General features: G+C 30.9%; 1 protein-coding gene across 3 annotated transcripts in view; it reads right to left on the bottom strand.

Moving 5' to 3' along the window:
• The window catches only part of LOC143073494 (putative E3 ubiquitin-protein ligase HECTD2), a 43,718-nt gene that overhangs the window by 14,815 nt on the left and 6,789 nt on the right, over positions 1-22,114 (bottom strand). For 2 of the 3 annotated variants that reach the window (XM_076249077.1, XM_076249079.1), the window contains exons 3-11: positions 19,896-19,998; positions 15,442-15,531; positions 11,917-11,978; positions 11,566-11,595; positions 10,705-10,750; positions 6,533-6,642; positions 5,762-5,910; positions 3,527-3,650; positions 2,908-3,004 (exon numbers count right to left, since the gene is read on the bottom strand). In XM_076249077.1, coding sequence (XP_076105192.1) covers positions 2,908-3,004; positions 3,527-3,650; positions 5,762-5,910; positions 6,533-6,642; positions 10,705-10,750; positions 11,566-11,595; positions 11,917-11,978; positions 15,442-15,531; positions 19,896-19,998 — 811 coding nt within the window. The remainder of the gene's footprint in view (positions 1-2,907; positions 3,005-3,526; positions 3,651-5,761; positions 5,911-6,532; positions 6,643-10,704; positions 10,751-11,565; positions 11,596-11,916; positions 11,979-15,441; positions 15,532-19,895; positions 19,999-22,114) is intronic. The other variant, XM_076249078.1, reaches the window with a different exon arrangement.

The following is a 22,114-nucleotide window of genomic DNA, read 5'->3' as shown; positions in this document are numbered from 1 at the left end:
GAGACTACTCTTCACAAGAGACCAAACGCCACATGATTGTCAATGAGACAACTCTTCACAAGAGACCAAACGACACATGATTGTCAATGAGACAACTCTTCACAAGAGACCAAACGACACACGATTGTCAATGAGACAACTCTTCACAAGAGACCAAACGACACACAATTGTCAATGAGACAACTCTTCACAACAGACCAAACGACACGTGATTGTCAATGAGACAACTCTTCACAAGAGACCAAACGACACATGATTGTCAATGAGACAACTCTTCACAACAGACCAAACGACACATGATTGTCAATGAGACAACTCTTCACAAGAGACCAAATGCCACATGATTGTCAATGAGACAACTCTTCACAAGAGACCAAACGACACATGATTGTCAATGAGACAACTCTTCACAAGAGACCAAATGACACATGATTGTCAATGAGACAACTCTTCACAAGAGACCAAACGACACATGATTGTCAATGAGACAACTCTTCACAAGAGACCAAATGACACATGATTGTCAATGAGACAACTCTTCACAAGAGACAAAACGACACATGATTGTCAATGAGACAACTCTTCACAACAGACCAAACGACACATGATTGACAATGAGACAACTCTTCACAAGAGACCAAACGACACACGATTGTCAATGAGACAAAACTTCACAAGAGACCAAACGACACAAGATTGTCAATGAGACAACTCTTCACAAGAGACCAAATGACACATGATTGTCAATGAGACAACTCTTCACAAGAGACCAAACGCCACATGATTGTCAATGAGACAACTCTTCACAACAGACCAAACGACACGTGATTGTCAATGAGACAACTCTTCACAAGAGACCAAACAACACACGATTGTCAATGAGACAACTCTTCACAAGAGACCAAATGACACATGATTGTCAATGAGACAACTCTTCACAAGAGACCAAACGACACATGATTGTCAATGAGACAAAACTTCACAAGAGACCAAATGACACATGATTGTCAATGAGACAACTCTTCACAAGAGACAAAACGACACATGATTGTCAATGAGACAACTCTTCACAACAGACCAAACGACACACGATTGTCAATGAGACAAAACTTCACAAGAGACCAAACGACACATGATTGTCAATGAGACAACTCTTCACAAGAGACAAAACGACACATGATTGTCAATGAAACAACTCTTCACAAGAGACCAAATGACACAGAAAGTTACAACTACAGGTCACTGTACAGTCTTAAATCAATAACCAAAGCCTCATACCTCATTGTCCAAAGTCCACACAAGTTTTTATTTTATACAGCAAAATAAAATATTGGTCCTATAAAAGGCTATTTAAATGTCATTTGAAGTACAATAAAAAATTTGTAGAGATTTCTGCTTTTTCACAACTTAAACAATATATTTTTGAAAAGAGAATAATACAAACTGCATTTAAAAAAGTATGAAAGAATTTTGTCAGTTATTGTTTTTACCCCTATACTTCTCTACACCAGTTTTCAACAGACTGTACCATACAATAAATACCTTACTTCTAAATCAGTAACAACAGGCTGTACCATACAATAAATACCTTACTTCTTAATCAGTAACAACAGACTGTACCATACAATAAATACCTTACTTCTAAATCAGTAACAACAGACTGTACCATACAATAAATACCTTACTTCTTAATCAGTAACAACAGACTGTACCATACAATAAATACCTTACTTCTAAATCAGTAACAACAGACTGTACCATACAATAAATACCTTACTTCTAAATCAGTAACAACAGACTGTACCATACAATAAATATCTTACTTCTAAATCAGTAACAACAGACTGTACCATACAATACGTACCTTACTTCTTAATCAGTAACACCAGACTGTACCATACAATACGTACCTTACTTCTAAATCAGTAACACCAGACTGTACCATACAATACATACCTTACTTCTTAATCAGTAACACCAGACTGTACCATACAATAAATACCTTACTTCTAAATCAGTAACAACAGACTGTACCATACAATAAATACCTTACTTCTAAATCAGTAACAACAGACTGTACCATACAATAAATACCTTACTTCTAAATCAGTAACAACAGACTGTACCATACAATAAATACCTTACTTCTAAATCAGTAACAACAGACTGTACCATACAATAAATACCTTACTTCTAAATCAGTAACAACAGACTGTACCATACAATAAATACCTTACTTCTAAATCAGTAACAACAGACTGTACCATACAATAAATACCTTACTTCTAAATCAGTAACAACAGACTGTACCATACAATAAATACCTTACTTCTAAATCAGTAACAACAGACTGTACCATACAATAAATACCTTACTTCTAAATCAGTAACAACAGACTGTACCATACAATAAATACCTTACTTCTAAATCAGTAACAACAGACTGTACCATACAATAAATACCTTACTTCTAAATCAGTAACAACAGACTGTACCATACAATAAATACCTTACTTCTAAATCAGTAACAACAGACTGTACCATACAATAAATACCTTACTTCTAAATCAGTAACACCAGACTGTACCATACAATAAATACCTTACTTCTTAATCAGTAACACCAGACTGTACCATACAATAAATACCTTACTTCTAAATCAGTAACACCAGACTGTACCATACAATAAATACCTTACTTCTAAATCAGTAACAACAGACTGTACCATACAATAAATACCTTACTTCTAAATCAGTAACAACAGACTGTACCATACAATAAATACCTTACTTCTAAATCAGTAACAACAGACTGTACCATACAATAAATACCTTACTTCTAAATCAGTAACAAAACATTAAGGGGATGTAACTGAGTATGTTTTGATATTAAATGATTTAATACAAACCCTGGCCATTATAATCATTTGTTGTTCTGAATCTCGTTGTAAAATTGTTCTCTTTGCTGTAATACTTAAAATGAATGGATATTGACAGAAGGAAAATCTGAAAATAAAAAGTAGACAATGAATATGTGATGTTGTTTGTAAAAATGAATCATATGAACTTTTTTATACTGTATAGGTAAAACAGCTGAACTTTTATTCCCTACAAAATTACCGAGTGGGGAACCATGCTGACTCACAGGAAATAGTCTGGAGATCAAAATTTGTATGTCTTAGCAGCAATCAATAAAATTTAAGCTATTGTAATCCTTTTTCCAAAAATTTCTACTACAAATTTTGCAACAGAGATATTCTGTTGTTTTTTTGTGGTTACTTTAATAGTATCCTGTGCATGGTTAGTTCCATGATTTTGACTCTCACTTCTTAAATTGAAATAAGTAAAATGAAACAACTATAATCACATTAAGGCACTTTATCTTTAAAGGGATTAAACCAGGGCAAGTGAGATAAATTGAATTTTTAAATTGTTCTAAATGGTGAGTTTCACCAAATACCTGATCATAAATAAGGAGAGAAAGGGAGATAACTCCTTAACTTAAGTTAATTAGCATACTATACTTACCCAGCACAGGAGCTAGGATTTTGCCATGTATAATACTCAGCCATCAGATCTAAGTGATCTAGGGTTGGGTTGTAAAACTCATAGAATGGCACCAAAGGAGGACTAGATAAATTATTGGCAGCATCTAAAATTCAAAGCAAATCTTTTAGTAAAGCAGTAACAATGATATTAAAACATATTTTTTAGAGCATGTCTTGTCAATGTAATTCAATAATCATTTTATATCAATATTTACTGATTATTCATGAAAAAAATGCAAAGAACAATTGCTTAACCCTCTCCCTTTCACACCGGTACAGCTTACCGGTGAAACCAATTTCAAGATTTTTTTGAGACATTTAGACATGTTTAATCGCATTTGCTGACGTACAGATGTGGTTAAGGGCTCATATTAATCCTCAGATAACCAGCAATGCGATTTGATGTGCATCAAACCTCTATCATTATTAGATAATAAACAAGTCGCCCCTTACTGATGTGTAATTTTTCTGTAAAAACCATTTACTTTTCTTCAAATTTTGAGGGATATTCTCAAAAAGAGGTGCAAAGAAAACTGCTCTTTTAAGAGGATTTATGTCTTTTTTCAATAACTGTGCAGTGAGTTTTTGAAGAATAGTATTAAACTAATAGTTCTAACTTGTACACTAGTTGCAATTGTAATTTTTAGTGAAGCAGCGCAATCACAAACTTGAATTACGCTAAAAATCTGAAGTCATTTCTGAAAGATATTATGAGAAAAGAGACAAAAACCGCTAAAATATTCTGAATTTTTTTGGCAAAGTTGAAATAGATGTAACAAAACATGGTTTCGTAAGTGTTGCCGTATACTAAAGTTGAAAACACTTTTGTTTGAATAAAGAAACATGTATATTTCAATGAAAAAATGACAGTTTAAAGAGTGGATTCCTCCTAGATTTCCGTAAAAATCATGCATTTGGCAACAAAAAATTATCATCTGAACACATAATTCCAAAAAGAAAACAAACTGGGTGAGAATCTTTATAGTATTTTTTTTTCTCACTTCTTTCGTAGTAGTAGACTTCAGTACTTAAATTTCGATAAAATCACTACAATGCCAGTGGCGCAGGGGTACGCTGATCTATCCCAAGGCGCTAAGATTGAGAGTTCGAATCTCACTGCCGGAGTTGGAAAAATAATTTCCTATATTAAATGTAACTTAACTTAACTTTACTTTCAATTTCAAAAAGGAAACCTACGAATTTTTTTTTAAAAGAATGTGTGTGCAAAATTGCCCCCCCCCCCCCTTTTTTTCCCCTTTGCTCCATCGGGCTCGGTCAAGGGTGTCCCAGATCGAGCTGACATTGGTAATTCAATGAATTTTCCCTTGTAAAATCAAAGTTTAGGTTGCTGATTGATTGAAAACGAATCAGAAAAATAACTAGGGTCCTAGTTTGAAATCGGACAAAAAGAGCATCTAAAATCAATTATTTTGAAGGTTATGGACATCGATATTTCAAGGCCTATAGCACGTTATGCGTCTATTTATAGCACTATGATAACTTATATGGCTTCAACAGACTCGAGGCATTGTGTTTCCATCAAAACCTGACCCTATTAGCCCACCAATATGTCTCTGCACGACTGTTTGCCCAAGGATTTCGTATTTTTTCACTTTTTCTCCAACAGTCACGTGACTTTTGGAAATATACCACGTGACCAAAAAATGACGAATTATCTTCAAACTTAATTTTTTGAAATATTTTACCAATTATCTTTCATTTGAGCCCAACATGGCATGTGTATGACCATTGATGCGAATTCTGTATTCATTTAAACTTTGATAATGTATTTTCGATAAGTAAAGGTCTAAAATGCATAAAAGGGAAAGGATTAAAGAGAAAGAATTTAAACCTTAGTTTATGTGTTTGCTTATGCAGCAGTTTTACAAATTTAAGGAACTGATTTTTTTATTAATTCATTAATTGTTGGTGTTCAACACCAATTACAGCACTTTTGGCTATTCCATGGGTGTTATTTTTATCTATTGAGGAAATCAATTCTCGATAAGAACCATGAACTTCTGCAGGAAAATTGTTAATCCTAGTTTTTACAGATGAGAGTTTAAACACAATTTGCCACAAACATGGTTCGAACTTGCAACCTTAGTGTTAACTGTAAATAAGTGACAGTATTTCTTGTTTTAAAATATTCAAAATTACATGCATTTGCATTATCACATAGATGAAACTGTTATTATAATATTTCATAACTTACTTATTAATGCCATGACTTTGGTGGCACTAGGAACCCACCATGAACACTTTTGCATAGGAGGTAAATCTTGTGGACGAGGAGGGAATAGACGGATTGATATGAAACTATGGAGGCGTTTTATAAGCTTCCTGACAGGAACAGATTTCAGCCTGTAATCATAAAAGAAAAAGAAATTAAATATGAATATTTGACTGTTATTCCTCACTTATTAAATGCATAAAGAATGTGGTATGATTTCTCATTGAATTATTTTTCTTTCACTGGTTGTCCCAAATGTGTAGTATAGTATAGTCAAAACCATCTCAATTGTAAACCCAAAGCTGTACAATTATATCATAGACTATGAGTTATAAAACTTGCTTCATTCTATGTTAATTTTGAATATTAATGTACTTTCTTCTCTCAATCCCCTCCTGAAATAACATTTCAATTATTATGAAAGTACATAATTCACAGTTTCCAATAGGATTATAAATCTATAGACTTTATACTTCCTGATTTCAGATTTTTACAACTAACAAAATTCTTGTTAAAATACTGAAATGAATTACAATTCCTCCCCCACAAATTAAATTAAAACATTTTTACTAAAGATATAATATATTGTTTCAAGAAATCCATAAGGAATTTGACATGGTAAATATTGCATTTATATCTAATGCTTGATCCTTTTCATGTTTATTTTTTTCTGATAGTCATGTTGCTAAATGCTTTGATGCTGACATTAACGATGACATATAAATAAATATCAAATTCTCCATGGATTTCTACCTTCTGATCCAATGGACAAGGAAATGGTGATCATGATCATTCAAGGCTGCAATCTGTCGTAACATGTGAGCAAATATTACATATGTAGAGGCACTCTCAAACTGAGGATTCTGAAAAGAGAAAACACATCAAATATTACATATGTAGAGGCACTCTCAAACTGAGGATTCTGAAAAGAGAAAACACATCAAATATTACATATGTAGAGGCACTCTCAAACTGAGGATTCTGAAAAGAGTAGAAACTTCAAATATAACATATGTAGAGGCACTCTGAAATTGAGGATTCTGAAAAGAGTAGAAACTTCAAATATAACATATGTAGAGGCACTCTGAAATTGAGGATTCTGAAAAGAGTAGAAACATCAAATATTATATATTTAGAGGCACTCTCAAAATGAGAAGATGTGGTATGATTGCCAATAAATTCTTTAATAACAGTAAGGAAACTACTTCAAAGCACAGAAATATTAGCTGTAGAACACTAATACTAGAAGCTGAGATAAAACAGTGTCTGACAAATTCTATGTACATTTTTACCTTTTGGTAGCCAATTCATTTAGTAGGGACCTTCCTCATGAGTGCTCAAAGAGGCCTTAATTAAGCAGATAAATATAGTTTCTACAACTGCATTAAGTGTGATACTATATCTATTTACCCACTCGTGACATTAAAATTTGTAAACATAACTTTCAAGAGTGGATAAATTTCATATTGCACAAGATTTGGTGGCTGAATCTGTTTCTCTAGTAATTTTTTAAGACAATATACAGACAAATGCAATTCTTCTTTTCTAACAACTTGAGATGTGTTCCTTCTATGTGATGTAATCAGGCATGGTAGGCTTTGTTTTATGAAGTTAAAATAGAATTTCAGAGGAAAGCAAGAAAACTTAATGCCACAATTGAATTCTGACCATGAAGAACTGAAGATCAAAGGAACCACACATTGATTAATTAAAAATAATCAGCAGGTCAGGAAACGGAATTAAATTCAGTAAGAATTAGAGAAACAGTATTTTACTTTCTCAATAAAATTACACATGGCACAGAATCTGACACTTGTTATATAAATATATATTTATTTATCAGTTATTGCCTCATCCTTCCAAAAAAACTTCCCCTTTCTAAAAAGTTAAGAGTATCTTCATTATAGGGTAGGATCCTTGTCTCTAGTAAAATGAACCTATATTTTGGCATGGACATGAATCATAGTCCTAGATTACTTATAGATTTTCTCTAAGCAGTCATTAAAACATCAATAAAACAAGTAATCTAGTTAAAAAAAGCTTCAAATGCCATGTTAATTTCAATATAAGGTTACAATGAAAATTACGACAATTGTTTGTTGACATCCAAGATCCTAATATTTGTTTAACAAATTTAACGTGTCAATGATATAATAGACGTATTTCCCTTACTTAATGTTGTAATCATAGATCTGGAGCATTACTGGAAAGGAGTGATCAATTATTAAATACCCGTATTGAATGAGAAGTCTGTGTTTACTATAACAATCAATGTTACCTAGGATGGTACAGGAAATAGAGGTGAAATGGAAGAACTATTCAGGGCTTTTTACGTCATGCTTTTTATGCAGACAGATTTTTGTTCTTTTTTGTAAATTGAAGGAAAGTTACAATGAGTGAACTATATGTTTATTCATTTTAATTAGTACATATGTTTAAAATAATTGTAGATTTTTATTTAAACGTTTATAACATCAATTTTAAAAATATAAAAAATCAGGGTCAAAACCTCAAATAAAAAGCATAAGGTTGCAATATTTTTGACTATAATCAATGCAGAACATTTACAATATTTAATGTAGCTGCAATTACATGAAGGTCCAGAAACATGTGAAATAATCTTGAAATCATTGTAGAACAGCATGGGTGCACATTTAACTTCAATATGTGTACAACGTTTATGTGAAGTCAAATGAGAGACCTTGGTTTAAAACTGTAGAAGTTTAAAACTTGGAACCTCTTTTATAAATTTTGTTGAATAATTACTAAGTTATAAAGTAAAAAAAAGGAGAAATAATTCCTTCAGCAATTTCACAATAGCAGGTGCATAACTTCAACATATGTACATGTACTTTCTTCCTGCAAAATTTTGAGGATCTGGGTTAAATACTGTAGGAGTTGATTACACAAAATATAAATGTATGGACCAAAAAATATCAATAAAGCCAACAGGTATTGATTCCAGGTTAATAATAAAAGATCCCATATATAAAATTGATTCACCTTTCTTATTTCTCAAAGAACAAATTAATTCCACAAATCACAAGGGACAAGAGGTGTAATTATTCTTTTTAATTTGCTATTATCAAATGAAGAAGACCTTTTTAATGTACTTCCTATTGAATAAAAAATAAAACCCAGCAGACAAATTGATAACCAAATTGACAAAAAGTTATAAAATTCTATAAAAATCTTACAAGACTTCTTTCACCTGTATTTTCTTTTTAATCATAAATTCCCTGGAAGATATTGAATTAATATCCAATCTATAGGCTAATGTCGGTCATGGCTGCATGTCGGTCATATTAGTTTCATAAATTATTTTGTTATAAATTAGGCCATTAGTTTTCTCAATTGAATTGTTTCATATTTTTTATGTTTCAGGACTTTTATAGCCTACCATATGAGGTTTTCTTATTGTTGAAGACCATATAGATGCATAACATCCACTTCATTATTTGAACATTGGTGGTCATCACATCTCCTTATTTGATATGAAATGATAACCAGGATCCCTTTCTGTTAAATATCAATTACATTTATAAATTAATTTTTACCAATTTACCAATGTTAAAATCTAAATAAAACAAATAATAGCTAAATTTGTAGTCTTAATCATTGACAATTGTTTTATTTAGATTTTAACATTGGTATTAATTGGTAAAAATTAATTTATAAATGTAATTGATATTTAACAGAAATTTAGAAATTGGTTGTGAGGTAGGGATGTCAACTTGTTGAAGATCGAACACTTCTCGAGTACTTGATGGATTCACCAAGCATTACTCATGTACTCCCTTAGAAAAACATCTACAAAATGGAAACATTCACAACATTATGACCTAGGACTAGATAATAATCCAAGGAATTTTATACCATAATAAATAGCTTATTTACTACATGTACCACATCTGTAAACAGGCTATTATTATTAAAATTAGTAAACATCAATAGAAAAATTATTATAGTGTTTGGGAATCATAAAAAAACACATTTAATGATCAACAAAGGGGTGATAATTACAACTTTCTGATGCCTTTCACCATTTCTTAAGGGTAGACAAAGGGTGCAACAATTATTTTCTTATTTAGAAATATAATCTTGTCACCTTTTTCTGTGATAAGTTGATTTCTCAACTATTTCAAGCAGTGTTGCTGATGAAAATATTTGCTCTGACTGTACAGAGGTGGTGGGATGACGAAGACTTCAATGATTAGTGAAAGTCTTGAAAACGTAGTCTCGTTCATAGCCATGTATATTTTGGATATATTTTAAATGACAATTAAAACCAAGCATACAAAACATATTACGGTAATGATGATCATTTATATTTTATTTCCTGGAAGGCTCTCTTATAAAAATCCTTTTCTTTGAGAAGGCTGCAACATTCTAACAGAAAACTGATTATTCAAGTAGCATACTACCGAGCAATACTCAAGTACTCGAGTACTCATTTAAATGATGTCATCCCTAATAAGAAGTATTAATTCATCCATCTATCATGAATGACAGTCTAACCTAAAAAGGTTTTGTTTCCTCAACGATTCGTTTTATGTTTTTGTTCTATAATTAATTAGATAAACAATAAAGTGTGAAACAAATCAATAAGCAATTTAATAAGCCAACTTATATAAATTGTTACTTTTCATCTATATAAATGTTTTAAAACAAATACATATTTTATACATGTAAATTATTGATTTATATTGCTTCCTGTGAATACACTTTACAACAACCCTTTTAACAGACTATTTTTAGAGACAAACCCATGTACAAATACAATAATTCATTTCATTAAAGTTAAAAAAAAAAAAAGATTAATTAATTATAATACACAGTCTGGCTTATTGTGAAACAGAGACTTAGCTTTTCTAAAATAATGTACATATAAATGTATAGAAATACAAGCCTAATATAAAGTTTACCTGCATCAATACTAAGTAAGCTCGTAAATCATCTTTTGTGTGAGGCCTGGAAAAAAAAAGATTTTCAAATATTTGTAAAAATTGACTTAACATATAATTGTGGTTATTCTTCAGAACATAAGCTGAAATTTTTATTAAGAGTCAGAACTTCAAAGTACAAAGTACAAAGGCTGAATTTAAAGTCTGACCTGCTGTACTGATCATCATTGGATTTATGTTGAAAGTCTTTAGGATAAAAGTTTAACAACAAGTGTCACATTAACTTAACATTACCAATGCTCCATGTAAATGAAGTCAAGGTCAGATAAACCTTTCCAGAAAAATACCTATTCAATCATGCCATAAATCAGATTCAGTTGACCTATTTCTTTTATTATCTGAGAAACATTCATAACCAAGAAAATGAGGTCAATGTCAGATGAACCTTACCAGACAGACATGTTTACCATGCAATCATATTCTATTGTACAGAGTGTTAATTAAAAGTAAATTTGAAAGTTTGTTAAATACTACATAACGTACAGACAATGTAAAGTTAACAACATCTAAATTTATTGATTTTGTTGTAGAGGATCGGAGGAATGGTATTTGAATACTGGAAATCTGGACATTTTAGCAATGTTTTCATTATTGTTGACATTGTCAGTGGATAAGTTTTTTTTGAATTTTTAAAGCATTATTTCCTTGCAGCATTTCATGAAATTGCAAGTATTAGTTTCACATTTTTGCCCAGGCCATTATTTAATAGTCATCATGATAAATGCAAGCAAAATTACAGAACTCACAGAATTGACAAGAAGAAAAGGCAGCAACTTCCCCTACATAAGAAAACAAAGACAACATTCAAAGATTAATTTTTACCTGATCATTCCATTCCCAGATTCTTGATTCCTGGTAAGCATTTAGGAAATAAGGAAACACATAATTAAGATACCGGCAATAAAATCTAAGAAACTTTGGTGTTGTTTTACACTATCCAATGTATCATTAGTGAATTCATTTAAACCAGTTATTGCTTTTGTTTTCACTCAGTTTAGATGGCTTTAGTTTTTATTTATACATCCCATGAATAAAATGTTCATGAAGGAGTTTTGAGACATGTTTCTCTTTTTACTTTTAGTACTTACCATGGTGGTAATATCCATTATATTATTATCTTTGACTGGACAGTTTCAAGATCTTTAGAGAAAATAACTGTATCAGAATTCATACCTTTTATCCTTTAACAAACTGTTGATGGTAGCTTTCAGTGTTGCTTTCTGTATTTCCTGAGGCTAGAAATAAAATGTAAAGAGTGCACACACTGAAATGTCTCGCCTTCTTTACTAATCATTGATATTATGTTGAAAGTCCTAAGTATAAAGCGTTATTACAACTGTCACATAAACTTAACATTAAACAAGATAGTTAAACAAAGACCAATGAACCATGAAAATGAGGTCAAGGTCAGATGAACCATGCCAGGCAGACATGTACAGCTAACAATGCTTCCATACAACAAATATAGTTGACCTATTACTTATAGTTTAAGAAAAATAGACCAAAACACAAAAACTTAACACTGTCCAATGAACCGTGCAATTGAGGTCATGGTCAAATAAAACCTGCGGGACTGACATATAGATCATAATATATTTCCATACACCAAATATAGTTGACCTATTACTTATAGTTTAAGAAAAATAGACCAAAACACAAAAACTTAACACTGTCCAATGAACCGTGCAATTGAGGTCATGGTCAAATAAAACCTGCGGGACTGACATATAGATCATAATATATTTCCATACACCAAATATAGTTGACCTTTGGCTTATAATATTAGATAAAAAGATCAAAACTTTACTGAACCATGAAAATGAGGTCAAGGTCAGATGACATCTGCCCGCTAGACATGTACACCTTACAATCATTCCATACAACAAATATAGTAGACCTATTGCATAAATTATGAGAAAAACAGACCAAAACACAAAAACTTAACTATAACCACTGAACCATGAAAATGAGGTCAAGGTCAGATGACACCTGCCAGTTGGACATGTACACCTTCCAGTCCTTCCATACACCAAATATACTAGCCCTATTGCTTATAGTATCTGAGATATGGACTTGACCACCAAAACATAACCTTGTTCACTGATCCATGAAATGAGGTCAAGGTCAAGTGAAAACTGTATGACGGGCATGAGGACCTTGTAAGGTACGCACATACCAAATATAGTTATCCTATTACTTATAATAAGAGAAAATTCAACGTTACAAAAATTCTGAACTTTTTTTTCAAGTGGTCACTGAACCATGAAAATGAGGTCAAGGACATTGGACATGTGACTGACAGAAACTTCGTAACATGAGGCATCTATATACAAAATATGAAGCATCCAGGTCTTCCACCTTCTAAAATATATAGCTTTTAAGAAGTGAGCTAACACCGCCGCCGTAGCCACCGTAGCCGCCGCCGCTGGATCACTATCCCTATGTCGAGCTTTCTGCAACAAAAGTTGCAGGCTCGACAATAAAAAGTATCAAATAATACAGAAGATGCTGAAATTTATCTATAATTAGCAGCGAAACCAAGGCAATAATTTAAGATACATTAAATAAACAAAGCTTTTCTATAAATAAAACTCCAATAAAAGGAAACATATGTAATGTATATCAGAGGCAACTAGTATTGTTACATTTGGTTTTGTGAATCAATTAAAACAAGAAAACAAACAGCCCAATTCATAACAAGTTTTATGAAAAAATAAAAATGACACCATTGATGATGAACCAATGACAACCACTGAACTACAGGCTCCTGACTTTATTGTTTTCCAATTTTAAAAGTCTTATATTTCAATATTCACTCTCTGGGTGATTCAGGGTTTTAGCATTTTTTCCAAATGTGAACTGAAGGATGCCTCCGGGTGCTGGATTTTTTCATTGAATTGCATTGAAGACCCATTGGTTGCCTTCAGTTGTTGTCAGCTCTATGGTCAGGTTGTTGTCTCTTTGACACATTCCCCATTTCCATTTTCAATTTTATCAGTCTTAAACATGTCTCCTTCTATAATGCTGATGAGTAGCTGTCTGTTGTAAGTTTGAAATAACTTGTATTTATTTGATTTTAAAGTTCTGTGTTCTGCATTATTTTAAGTTGAAACAACAAAAGATATAATTCAAACTTTCCTTTCAAACAATTTAACAAATCTTTTAAATTTTCTTTCATTAATTTCCAGGATGTAAGTTGATTTCAAACAAAATTAATAGAGAGTTATTTCCCTTCCATTTAAATGAAGCAATGTTTTACTAAATAATGCATGATTTTTTTTTAGATTATCCAGACACATACTTCCAAAATGTTCAATGAATAAAGAACAGCTGCTAGAATAACACTTTGTTAACTGTTAATTTGAAATTTCTTGAGTGATAATTCCAAAGTATGTGACATTTATTGATATCTTGTTCAATAAGATACCATACATATATATATAAATATTAATGCATTTAGGCTTTAGAAAGGGACCCATTTACGAACCAAATTGTGATCTTTTTGGTGTTTTATGATAAAGTTGATAATTTAGGCCATTTGAGCCATGAGTGAACCTTGTTCTTTTGCCAGGAAAGGAAGCATCAGAATTAATGGCCTTCCTTCATAGAAATATGGTAGCTACAGATTTAGGAATAATACAATATCATATGATCTATTCATTATAAAAGAATAAATGTCTAATTTTTGTTCCTTTGTAAGTGTGACTTCTGAAAAGTTATTTCTATCACAAAATCCTTTTTACCTCCATTTTCCACTTAATGTGTAATATCTCTTGGGAAAAGCATATTGATTTGAATTATTCATCAAAATAGAATGAAATATCTTTTTAAACTTAAATGTTATGAAATCAAACAATGGATTAGCTTAAAATCAATAATTCCATCTAACTTTCAAAACAACTATGTTTCATGCAAATAGTCAGGTATTAAAGTTACCTCAAATAAAAGCCTATTGCAACAAAAGAAAAATACATTCTTCCTCTTAGATTAGATTATCTTATATAACAAAATCAAAATTCAGTATTCCGTACTGTCACTTTATTCTGGCAAATCAAATAACAACAAATCAAAGAACAAAGTTTAGAACCTATCAACCAATACAATGAAGAGTGTAGTGTCTACTTATGTCAAAACATCAACCCAGTGACATAAAAAAAACTGTTTTTTTTTGTCATATAGGAATGTAGATTGGATTTACAGAATAGAGAGAAATGGGTCAATTATGAAGATAAATGGGCTATCAAAAATAAAGAACCCCACATGCACTAATCAGACTAGATGTCTTAAGAATTGGATGATAAAATCTATGGGACAGTGAAACACCAATGGAGACCAAAGTTTTGTTGAATAGCAATGTACTATAAAAAAATTAATGAAACTAATTATAACCCAGAGTTACTCTCTAAATACTGTTGGTCATACATGTATGAACCCAAATATTGGCTCAACAGTTTAATATTGGACAAGAAAAATGTAGTAGTGATCGATGCGCTAATACCTAATTAACTTCTAGGAAATGGACCTGAACAGAAATATTACTTCACTTTCATTTTGCAATTTAACACTAGTTAGCTTCTGATAAGGTCAGTTGATTTTTGTTCAAAATCCTTCTCCCTTCCCTACAATATGTTGTGTTCTTATATACAAAATAAGGTTTTCTTTCAAAAATGATATTAAAAGACAAGAAGTCACACTTACTGTATCTAGCAGATTGTCAAATACAATTTGTACAAAATCCATTTTTAGTCCAGGGTCTTCAGTTGATTTGTACTCTTTTCCTGGATCTCTCTGTAAAAATACATTTAATTATTGAATCTTTTTGTGGAATTCTGGACACAAAAGTGTAAACTGCTTTTTATTCATGCTTTAATTTTTGGATTTTTTATGATTAAATTAAAGCTTTTTATAATGAACAATTACTTGTGATATGCTTCTCTTTCATTTGATGTAAATCATTTGTATCAACTACTGTAACTTCAGAAATAATTGACATGTTTTTAACTATGCAAAATTGTGACAGTACTTACCAAGTTCACAATGAAATCAAAGTGATGGAAATCACTCATGGAAAGATTAGAAGAGTAGTTTGAATTATTTCATATTAAGGTATGGTGGGGGAAAATGAACATTTATAAAGCACTATTGCTGAAAATTGCATTTACAGCAGGTCTTGAGAAGGAAACTTGCTTTTCCAGTATGAGGATAAATGAGCTCAAATTAAATAATATGGGTCTCTTAATTTGCACAATTTTATTTAAACTGCAGTTTATATCTTATCGAAATTAAGTTGCCGGTTCTGAACATGTTTCAAAAAAACAAAAAAATGCAAAAATTCTTCTAGTAAATGTAAATGGGCATTTTGTAAGTTGAAACAGAGGTTATATATGGCATTGAAGATTAAAAGTTTAAGAGTGCCTTATGATCAAATTTTCAAGTATTTTTCAACACAGGGCATTGAAAATGTACTTTTTCAACATAAACCAATTAAAAAACTTATCTTACTGAAATGTGGATTCTTTCTTGATTGCAAAAATATATATTCACTTCTAATAAAAATTCAAATGACTAAAATAGACTTAATTATAATTGATGGGAAATAAACTAATAAACAATGGTTTGTTATAATTAAAAGTTTTAAAATTTTTAAACTGTTTCAAGCCAATTCCTGATAAAAAAAAGTGTACTAATTTAATTGTTGATTAATTACAGATGATTATTGGAAATTTATCAAGTAAATTATAGGCCTAACTTGAATACCTTTTATCTATTCATATTTATATTCATATTTCATTTTTTTCAAGATCTTGGTAATCCATTAATCATTTATCTTTGAGATATAATTTACAGAATCACTTTATGTAATGTAGATCAAAAGTAATTGGCAATAAATAAATCTATCATCCTTATAAATATCAAACATCTAATATACACATTTGTGTATTCAATTATGAGGTCAAATACTTGTGTATTAAGAATTATATTGAGTGGTCTGTATAATTATGTAAGACTGAGGTTGATAGGTAATGTGGTCAATTTGATTGGCAGTTTAGGTGGGGCATTGTAATTAAAGGTCCACCAGAACCATAGGGAACTATATTTCAGTGTGAATACATTTAGTAACAGTAGCTAACCTGTCCTGTTGTTAGCAGGCCGGTGCCTAAGTAAAGATTTAGAACAAGTTCTAATCTTTCCAAAATATACTTGCATTCACAATTTCAATAGTGATTTTCCTTCATAAAAGTTTTGCAATCCTGTTACTTAGAATTCACATTTTTGTCAGTGGTCAAGGATTTTCAATAATATATTAAAATGCAATTCTTCATTTTTGAATTCACAGTATTTTTGTAATATTAAATCTATATATAATATAATGATATATTTTAATATAAAACTGTCTCTAAATCAGTTGACTCAAAATACCCTATGATTTACCTTTTTTCAATTTAATACATGTATATATAATACAATGTACAAGTAGATTCCTACACTGCAACAAGTGTACTACAATATTTCTCCACTCGAGACAGCTAAATTTTATTTTTTAAAGCAAGAGGCTTGCAGAGCTTTTTAAATAATTAAAATTTAACTGTTGAGAGTGGAGAAATATCGTAATCAGAGATGGGTCCGATTACTTTCAATGTAATTGATTAAATTACAATTACTTTGTCATTTGTACGATTAAATTAAATTAATGATTACATCATTTCTGAAAGTATCTGATTAAATTAATGATTACATTGGCAAAGTAATCATTATTACATCTGATTACAATGAATTTAAAAACAAAACATTTTGAATGATGTGAATGAATAAATGTTCAATAACACTATAGCATTTTTGAGAAAGTATTTTAATTGGTTCAATTATAAAATGATAACTTCAAATTAAACTTCATTTATTTAAATAAACACCAAATTTCACTACATTTATATACATTACATTTTATCACCAATGATCTCTGAATTATTTTGAATTTAATTTAATAAAGATAAATCATAATAAAGAGTTTTTTTGTTTGTCTTCTGACCTCTTTCATAATTTATATGTATTCCAAGTTGCAGTTTATGGAAGTTTAAGTATGGATGAAATAAAGTTACCAGTTAAAACTATGTTAAATTTTAATAGAAGTGTTTCATCAAATTGTAAACAATATGTAAGTACTAAAAATCATTGCATTTTACATGTCCAGTCCAATACAAAAAAAATTTAAACAACATATTTGTCCTTCTTTTAATTTAGTTTGTGCTAATTAGATAAATGTTCATGTCTGATTTATCTTTTATCATATATATTTCCCTACAGCTATACTCAATTGGTAATTGCAATAAAAACAAACCTTAATTAGTCTCCTACCTGTCAATTCAAAGTTGATAAAAATCACAAAAATTAACAAAAGATTATAATTCAGGGTTAAAGAAAAGTATTACTTGAATATATAACAGTTATTATCAAATATTTATATGAAGATCATTATAAAACGATGAATATACATGTATGTAAAATATCTCTTACCAAGATAAAAGATAACAGTTTATTTTTTACTGAAGTGACATGCTTAAAGTAACCAAATAATTTTAGTATGTTTAAAATTAATCAAATATGAATAACAAAGAGGTTCATTTAATGACCAAAACACAATTTTAGATTTTTTTCATTGTAATCAGAATGTAATCAAAAAGTAATCATGATTACAGGGTATTTTGAAAAGTAATTGATTAAATTAAATTACATGTAATCAGATTTTTGGCTGATTAATGATTACACTGATTACTTGAAAAATTGTAATCAATTACAGCTGATTAATGATTACAATTACAATTACCCCAAGTCTGATCGTAATACATAAGATATAGTGTCGAAATCTGTTTCTCTGATGATTTTTATCCTTCTTTTTCAAAGATTTTCAGAAACATATGTTCTTTATATGCGACGTCATCAGGCATGGTCGCCTTTTTTCATGACGTCACAATAGGAAAATTCAGAAAAAAACCAAAACATTTTGACATCAAAATCAAATTTCAACTAATCATTTGTCGAGGACAGATATTTTACTGGTGAGGAGAAATATTTTTCTCACACCGATCAAGAAATGTGAAAATAGTTCTCATGTTGAGTTGAAATAAGACATCATGATCAATTCAGACTTTCAAAGTTAACTAAACAGTATCAAATATGTCCTTGTTATCTTGAATCATTGTTATTTGTTATGACCTTGACTATGTTGAAAACTCCAGTCATTGACCTCTGCCATTGATTAAAGATATTCTTTCGAACAGATCATTAGATATTTTATCCTTAGATAGTCAATCAATTAGTGATACAATGTTCGAAAGTTATGAAATCAGTCTGCTAAATGAGTCCAGTTAACTATAATCCTGTGCTTTAATGAGCTTAAATGTGTAAATTAGGGTTGATTCGGGAGCCACAATAATACTGTGTATTAATTATATATATATACATCTGTATATAATGAGCTTAAATGTATAAACTGCTTTTAATATGAGCCTATCTACTGCTAGAACAGTACCTATCATTTTTGCATGAAACCCTCAAAGCTTTAGTTTTCAAGAAAGTAAATTTAAACTACGGTTTTGCTCATTGTTTAACTGTGCTCTTTTAATGATACCCAAACTATCATTATTTGGTTTACTTGAAGTTGATGTGTGATTGAAGAGAAAACACAATACAATACCCCAAATATCAAATCAATATCTCCAAGCATGAAGAAAAAAAGTCTGGCAAACTGATTTGCTGGATTGATGGACAGACAGACAGACAGACAGACAGAGTGCAAACCTAAATTCTCCTTCGACAAATGTGTAGGGGACTAAAAATAGTCAATACTAGGGTACAGGTTTAGGTAAGCAAACCTTATATTATTGGGACCCTTATAGTTAAAAAAAAAGACCATATGTTTATATATATATATATATATATATATATATAGCTAGAACAATTATCAAGTAAGCATTTTTTCAGATGATAATTTTTGATATTTACTAGTTTATTAAACCAAGCTCAGTAGATCTGTGATAACCATAATATTGATCAGTATTTATCAAATTTTTCTCATACATATGTTATACCCACATCTTCTGTTGTTCTGTTTTGTAGGTTGCCTATCTTATAGAAAATATATAATTTAACCATACCTTGAAAACAGCATTAATCTCCATGAATGAATCAAATGTCGTGGAATAAAAATCTTGAACAATCTTCCAGTTATCCTTTTCTTTGGCATTCTTTATATCATCCCTAAAATCAATGCATAATACTTTTGATAGAGAAGTGAATACCGTTAGGCCTAAAATAAAATATTGTTTGTTTCCCCAATCCCGACCGACCCTGCAAAAATGGTGCTACTCATAAAATTTTATTGTCAAAACTAAGTCAAATATTATTTTTATTCATTTCTGATTTTCAGGCTTGCTGGATCATCCGATAATGTTCAAGCTTTTTGAAAAATAAAATTATTTCCCTACCTACCTACCCACACCTGGCTCGGCAGGGTCGGGATTGGGGAAACAAACAATATATTAATCAAAGCCTTACATGAATTTGGTAGCAAATAACTTTGGATTGGATTGTATTAAATTTCAACAAGAGACACAACTTAATACTTCAGTCCAGATTCAAAAGACTTCTTCCATAAGATGAAAATGAGGCTGCATTGAGAAGAATTTGTACACATGGCTCTCTAACTTTGATTGTAGGGAGTCTTTCATTCTCCATGGTTACAAAGTTGTTGTTTTTTTTGTACAAAAATATAAAAAAAAATATGGAAATACAGTATGATTCCTTATGACATGTATGACATGACGGAGACAACTACATTGTAACTTTAATGCTAAATGACAAAGATGTGAAAAATTACTGGTCACAGAACCATGGTCCACCTTCAACAATGAGCACAACTCATATATATTTTATACATTATTGTGAGTCATTAATTCTTCAATGGCTTAATGTGTAATAGTTGCATTAGTAATCTCACCAAGGATTTGTGATGGGGAAACCAGGGACTCACCATTTTGGCTATTGCATAAGTCCAACAGTTGTTATGATTAAAACAGTGGGAAAAACATTTATAGTTTCCTAAATCTACTATTTAAGTCTTCATGACAAAAAAGGACCAAAAAATAAACATGATAAAACTTCATGGTAAGATGATAAGTATGGCATAAAATTGAGAAAGGAAATGGTGAATATGTCAAAGCGACAACCACCCGACCATAGAGCAAACAACAGCCGAAGGCAACCAATGGGTCTTCAATGTAGCGAGAATTCCCGCACCCGTAGGTGTCCTTCAGCTGGCCCCTAAAATATGCATAATAGTACAGTGATAATGGACGTCATACTAAACTCCGAATTATACACAAGAAACTAAAATTTAAAATCATACAAGACTAACAAAGGCCAGAGGCTCCTGACTTGGGACAGGCGCAAAATTGCGGCGGGGTTAAACATGTTTATGAGATCTCAACCCTCCCCCTATACCTCTAGCCAATGTAGAAAAGTAAAAGAATAACAATACGCACATTAAAATTCAGTTCAAGAGAAGTCCGAGTCTGATGTCAAAAGATGTAACAAAAGAAAATAAATAAAATGACAATAATACATAAATAACAACAGACTACTAGCAGTTAACTGACATGCCAGCTCCAGACCTCAATTAAACTGATTGAAAGATTATGTCTTCATCATATGAATATCAGGTACAATCCCTCCCGTTAGGGGTTTAGTATCATACTATCATAAAATATATGAGAAGAACATAACCCGTGTCATGCCAACAACTGTTTTTTTAGAAGTAAATGTGTTTAGTTCCGATGCAAAGACCCTATCAGTGAATCAATGTTAAAGCCAAAATATGCAATCTTTAATGACCTGACAACAGTATCGTAACTATATCCCCTTTTAATAAGTCTATTTAAAGGTTTTGTTAGTTTCTGAGGAGAATACTGACATTTTTGTGCTTTATAAAGAATATTTCCATAAAATTTTGGATGTGAAATACCTGAACGTATAAGATGTCTGCATGTTGAGTTATATTTACGAATTATTTCCTTATACCGGTGATAAAATTTAGTAAATGTTTTGACCAGTTTGTGATATCGAAAACCCTGGTGTAATAATTTTTCAGTAATACATAAATTTCTCTCGCTAAAATCTAATACATTGTTACATACACGAGCAAATCGTACAAGTTGAGATATATAAACACCATAAGATGGTGACAAGGGAACGTCACCATCTAAAAATGGATAATTAACAATAGGAAATGAAAAATCATCTCTTTTATCATAAATTTTTGTATTAAGCTTCCCGTTTATGATATAGATATCAAGATCGAGGAAAGGGCAGTGGTCAT

This window comes from Mytilus galloprovincialis, chromosome 4, assembly GCF_965363235.1.
Source record: "Mytilus galloprovincialis chromosome 4, xbMytGall1.hap1.1, whole genome shotgun sequence".
Lineage (NCBI taxonomy): Eukaryota > Metazoa > Mollusca > Bivalvia > Mytilida > Mytilidae > Mytilus > Mytilus galloprovincialis.
This window is presented reverse-complemented; position numbering and strand designations above follow the sequence as displayed.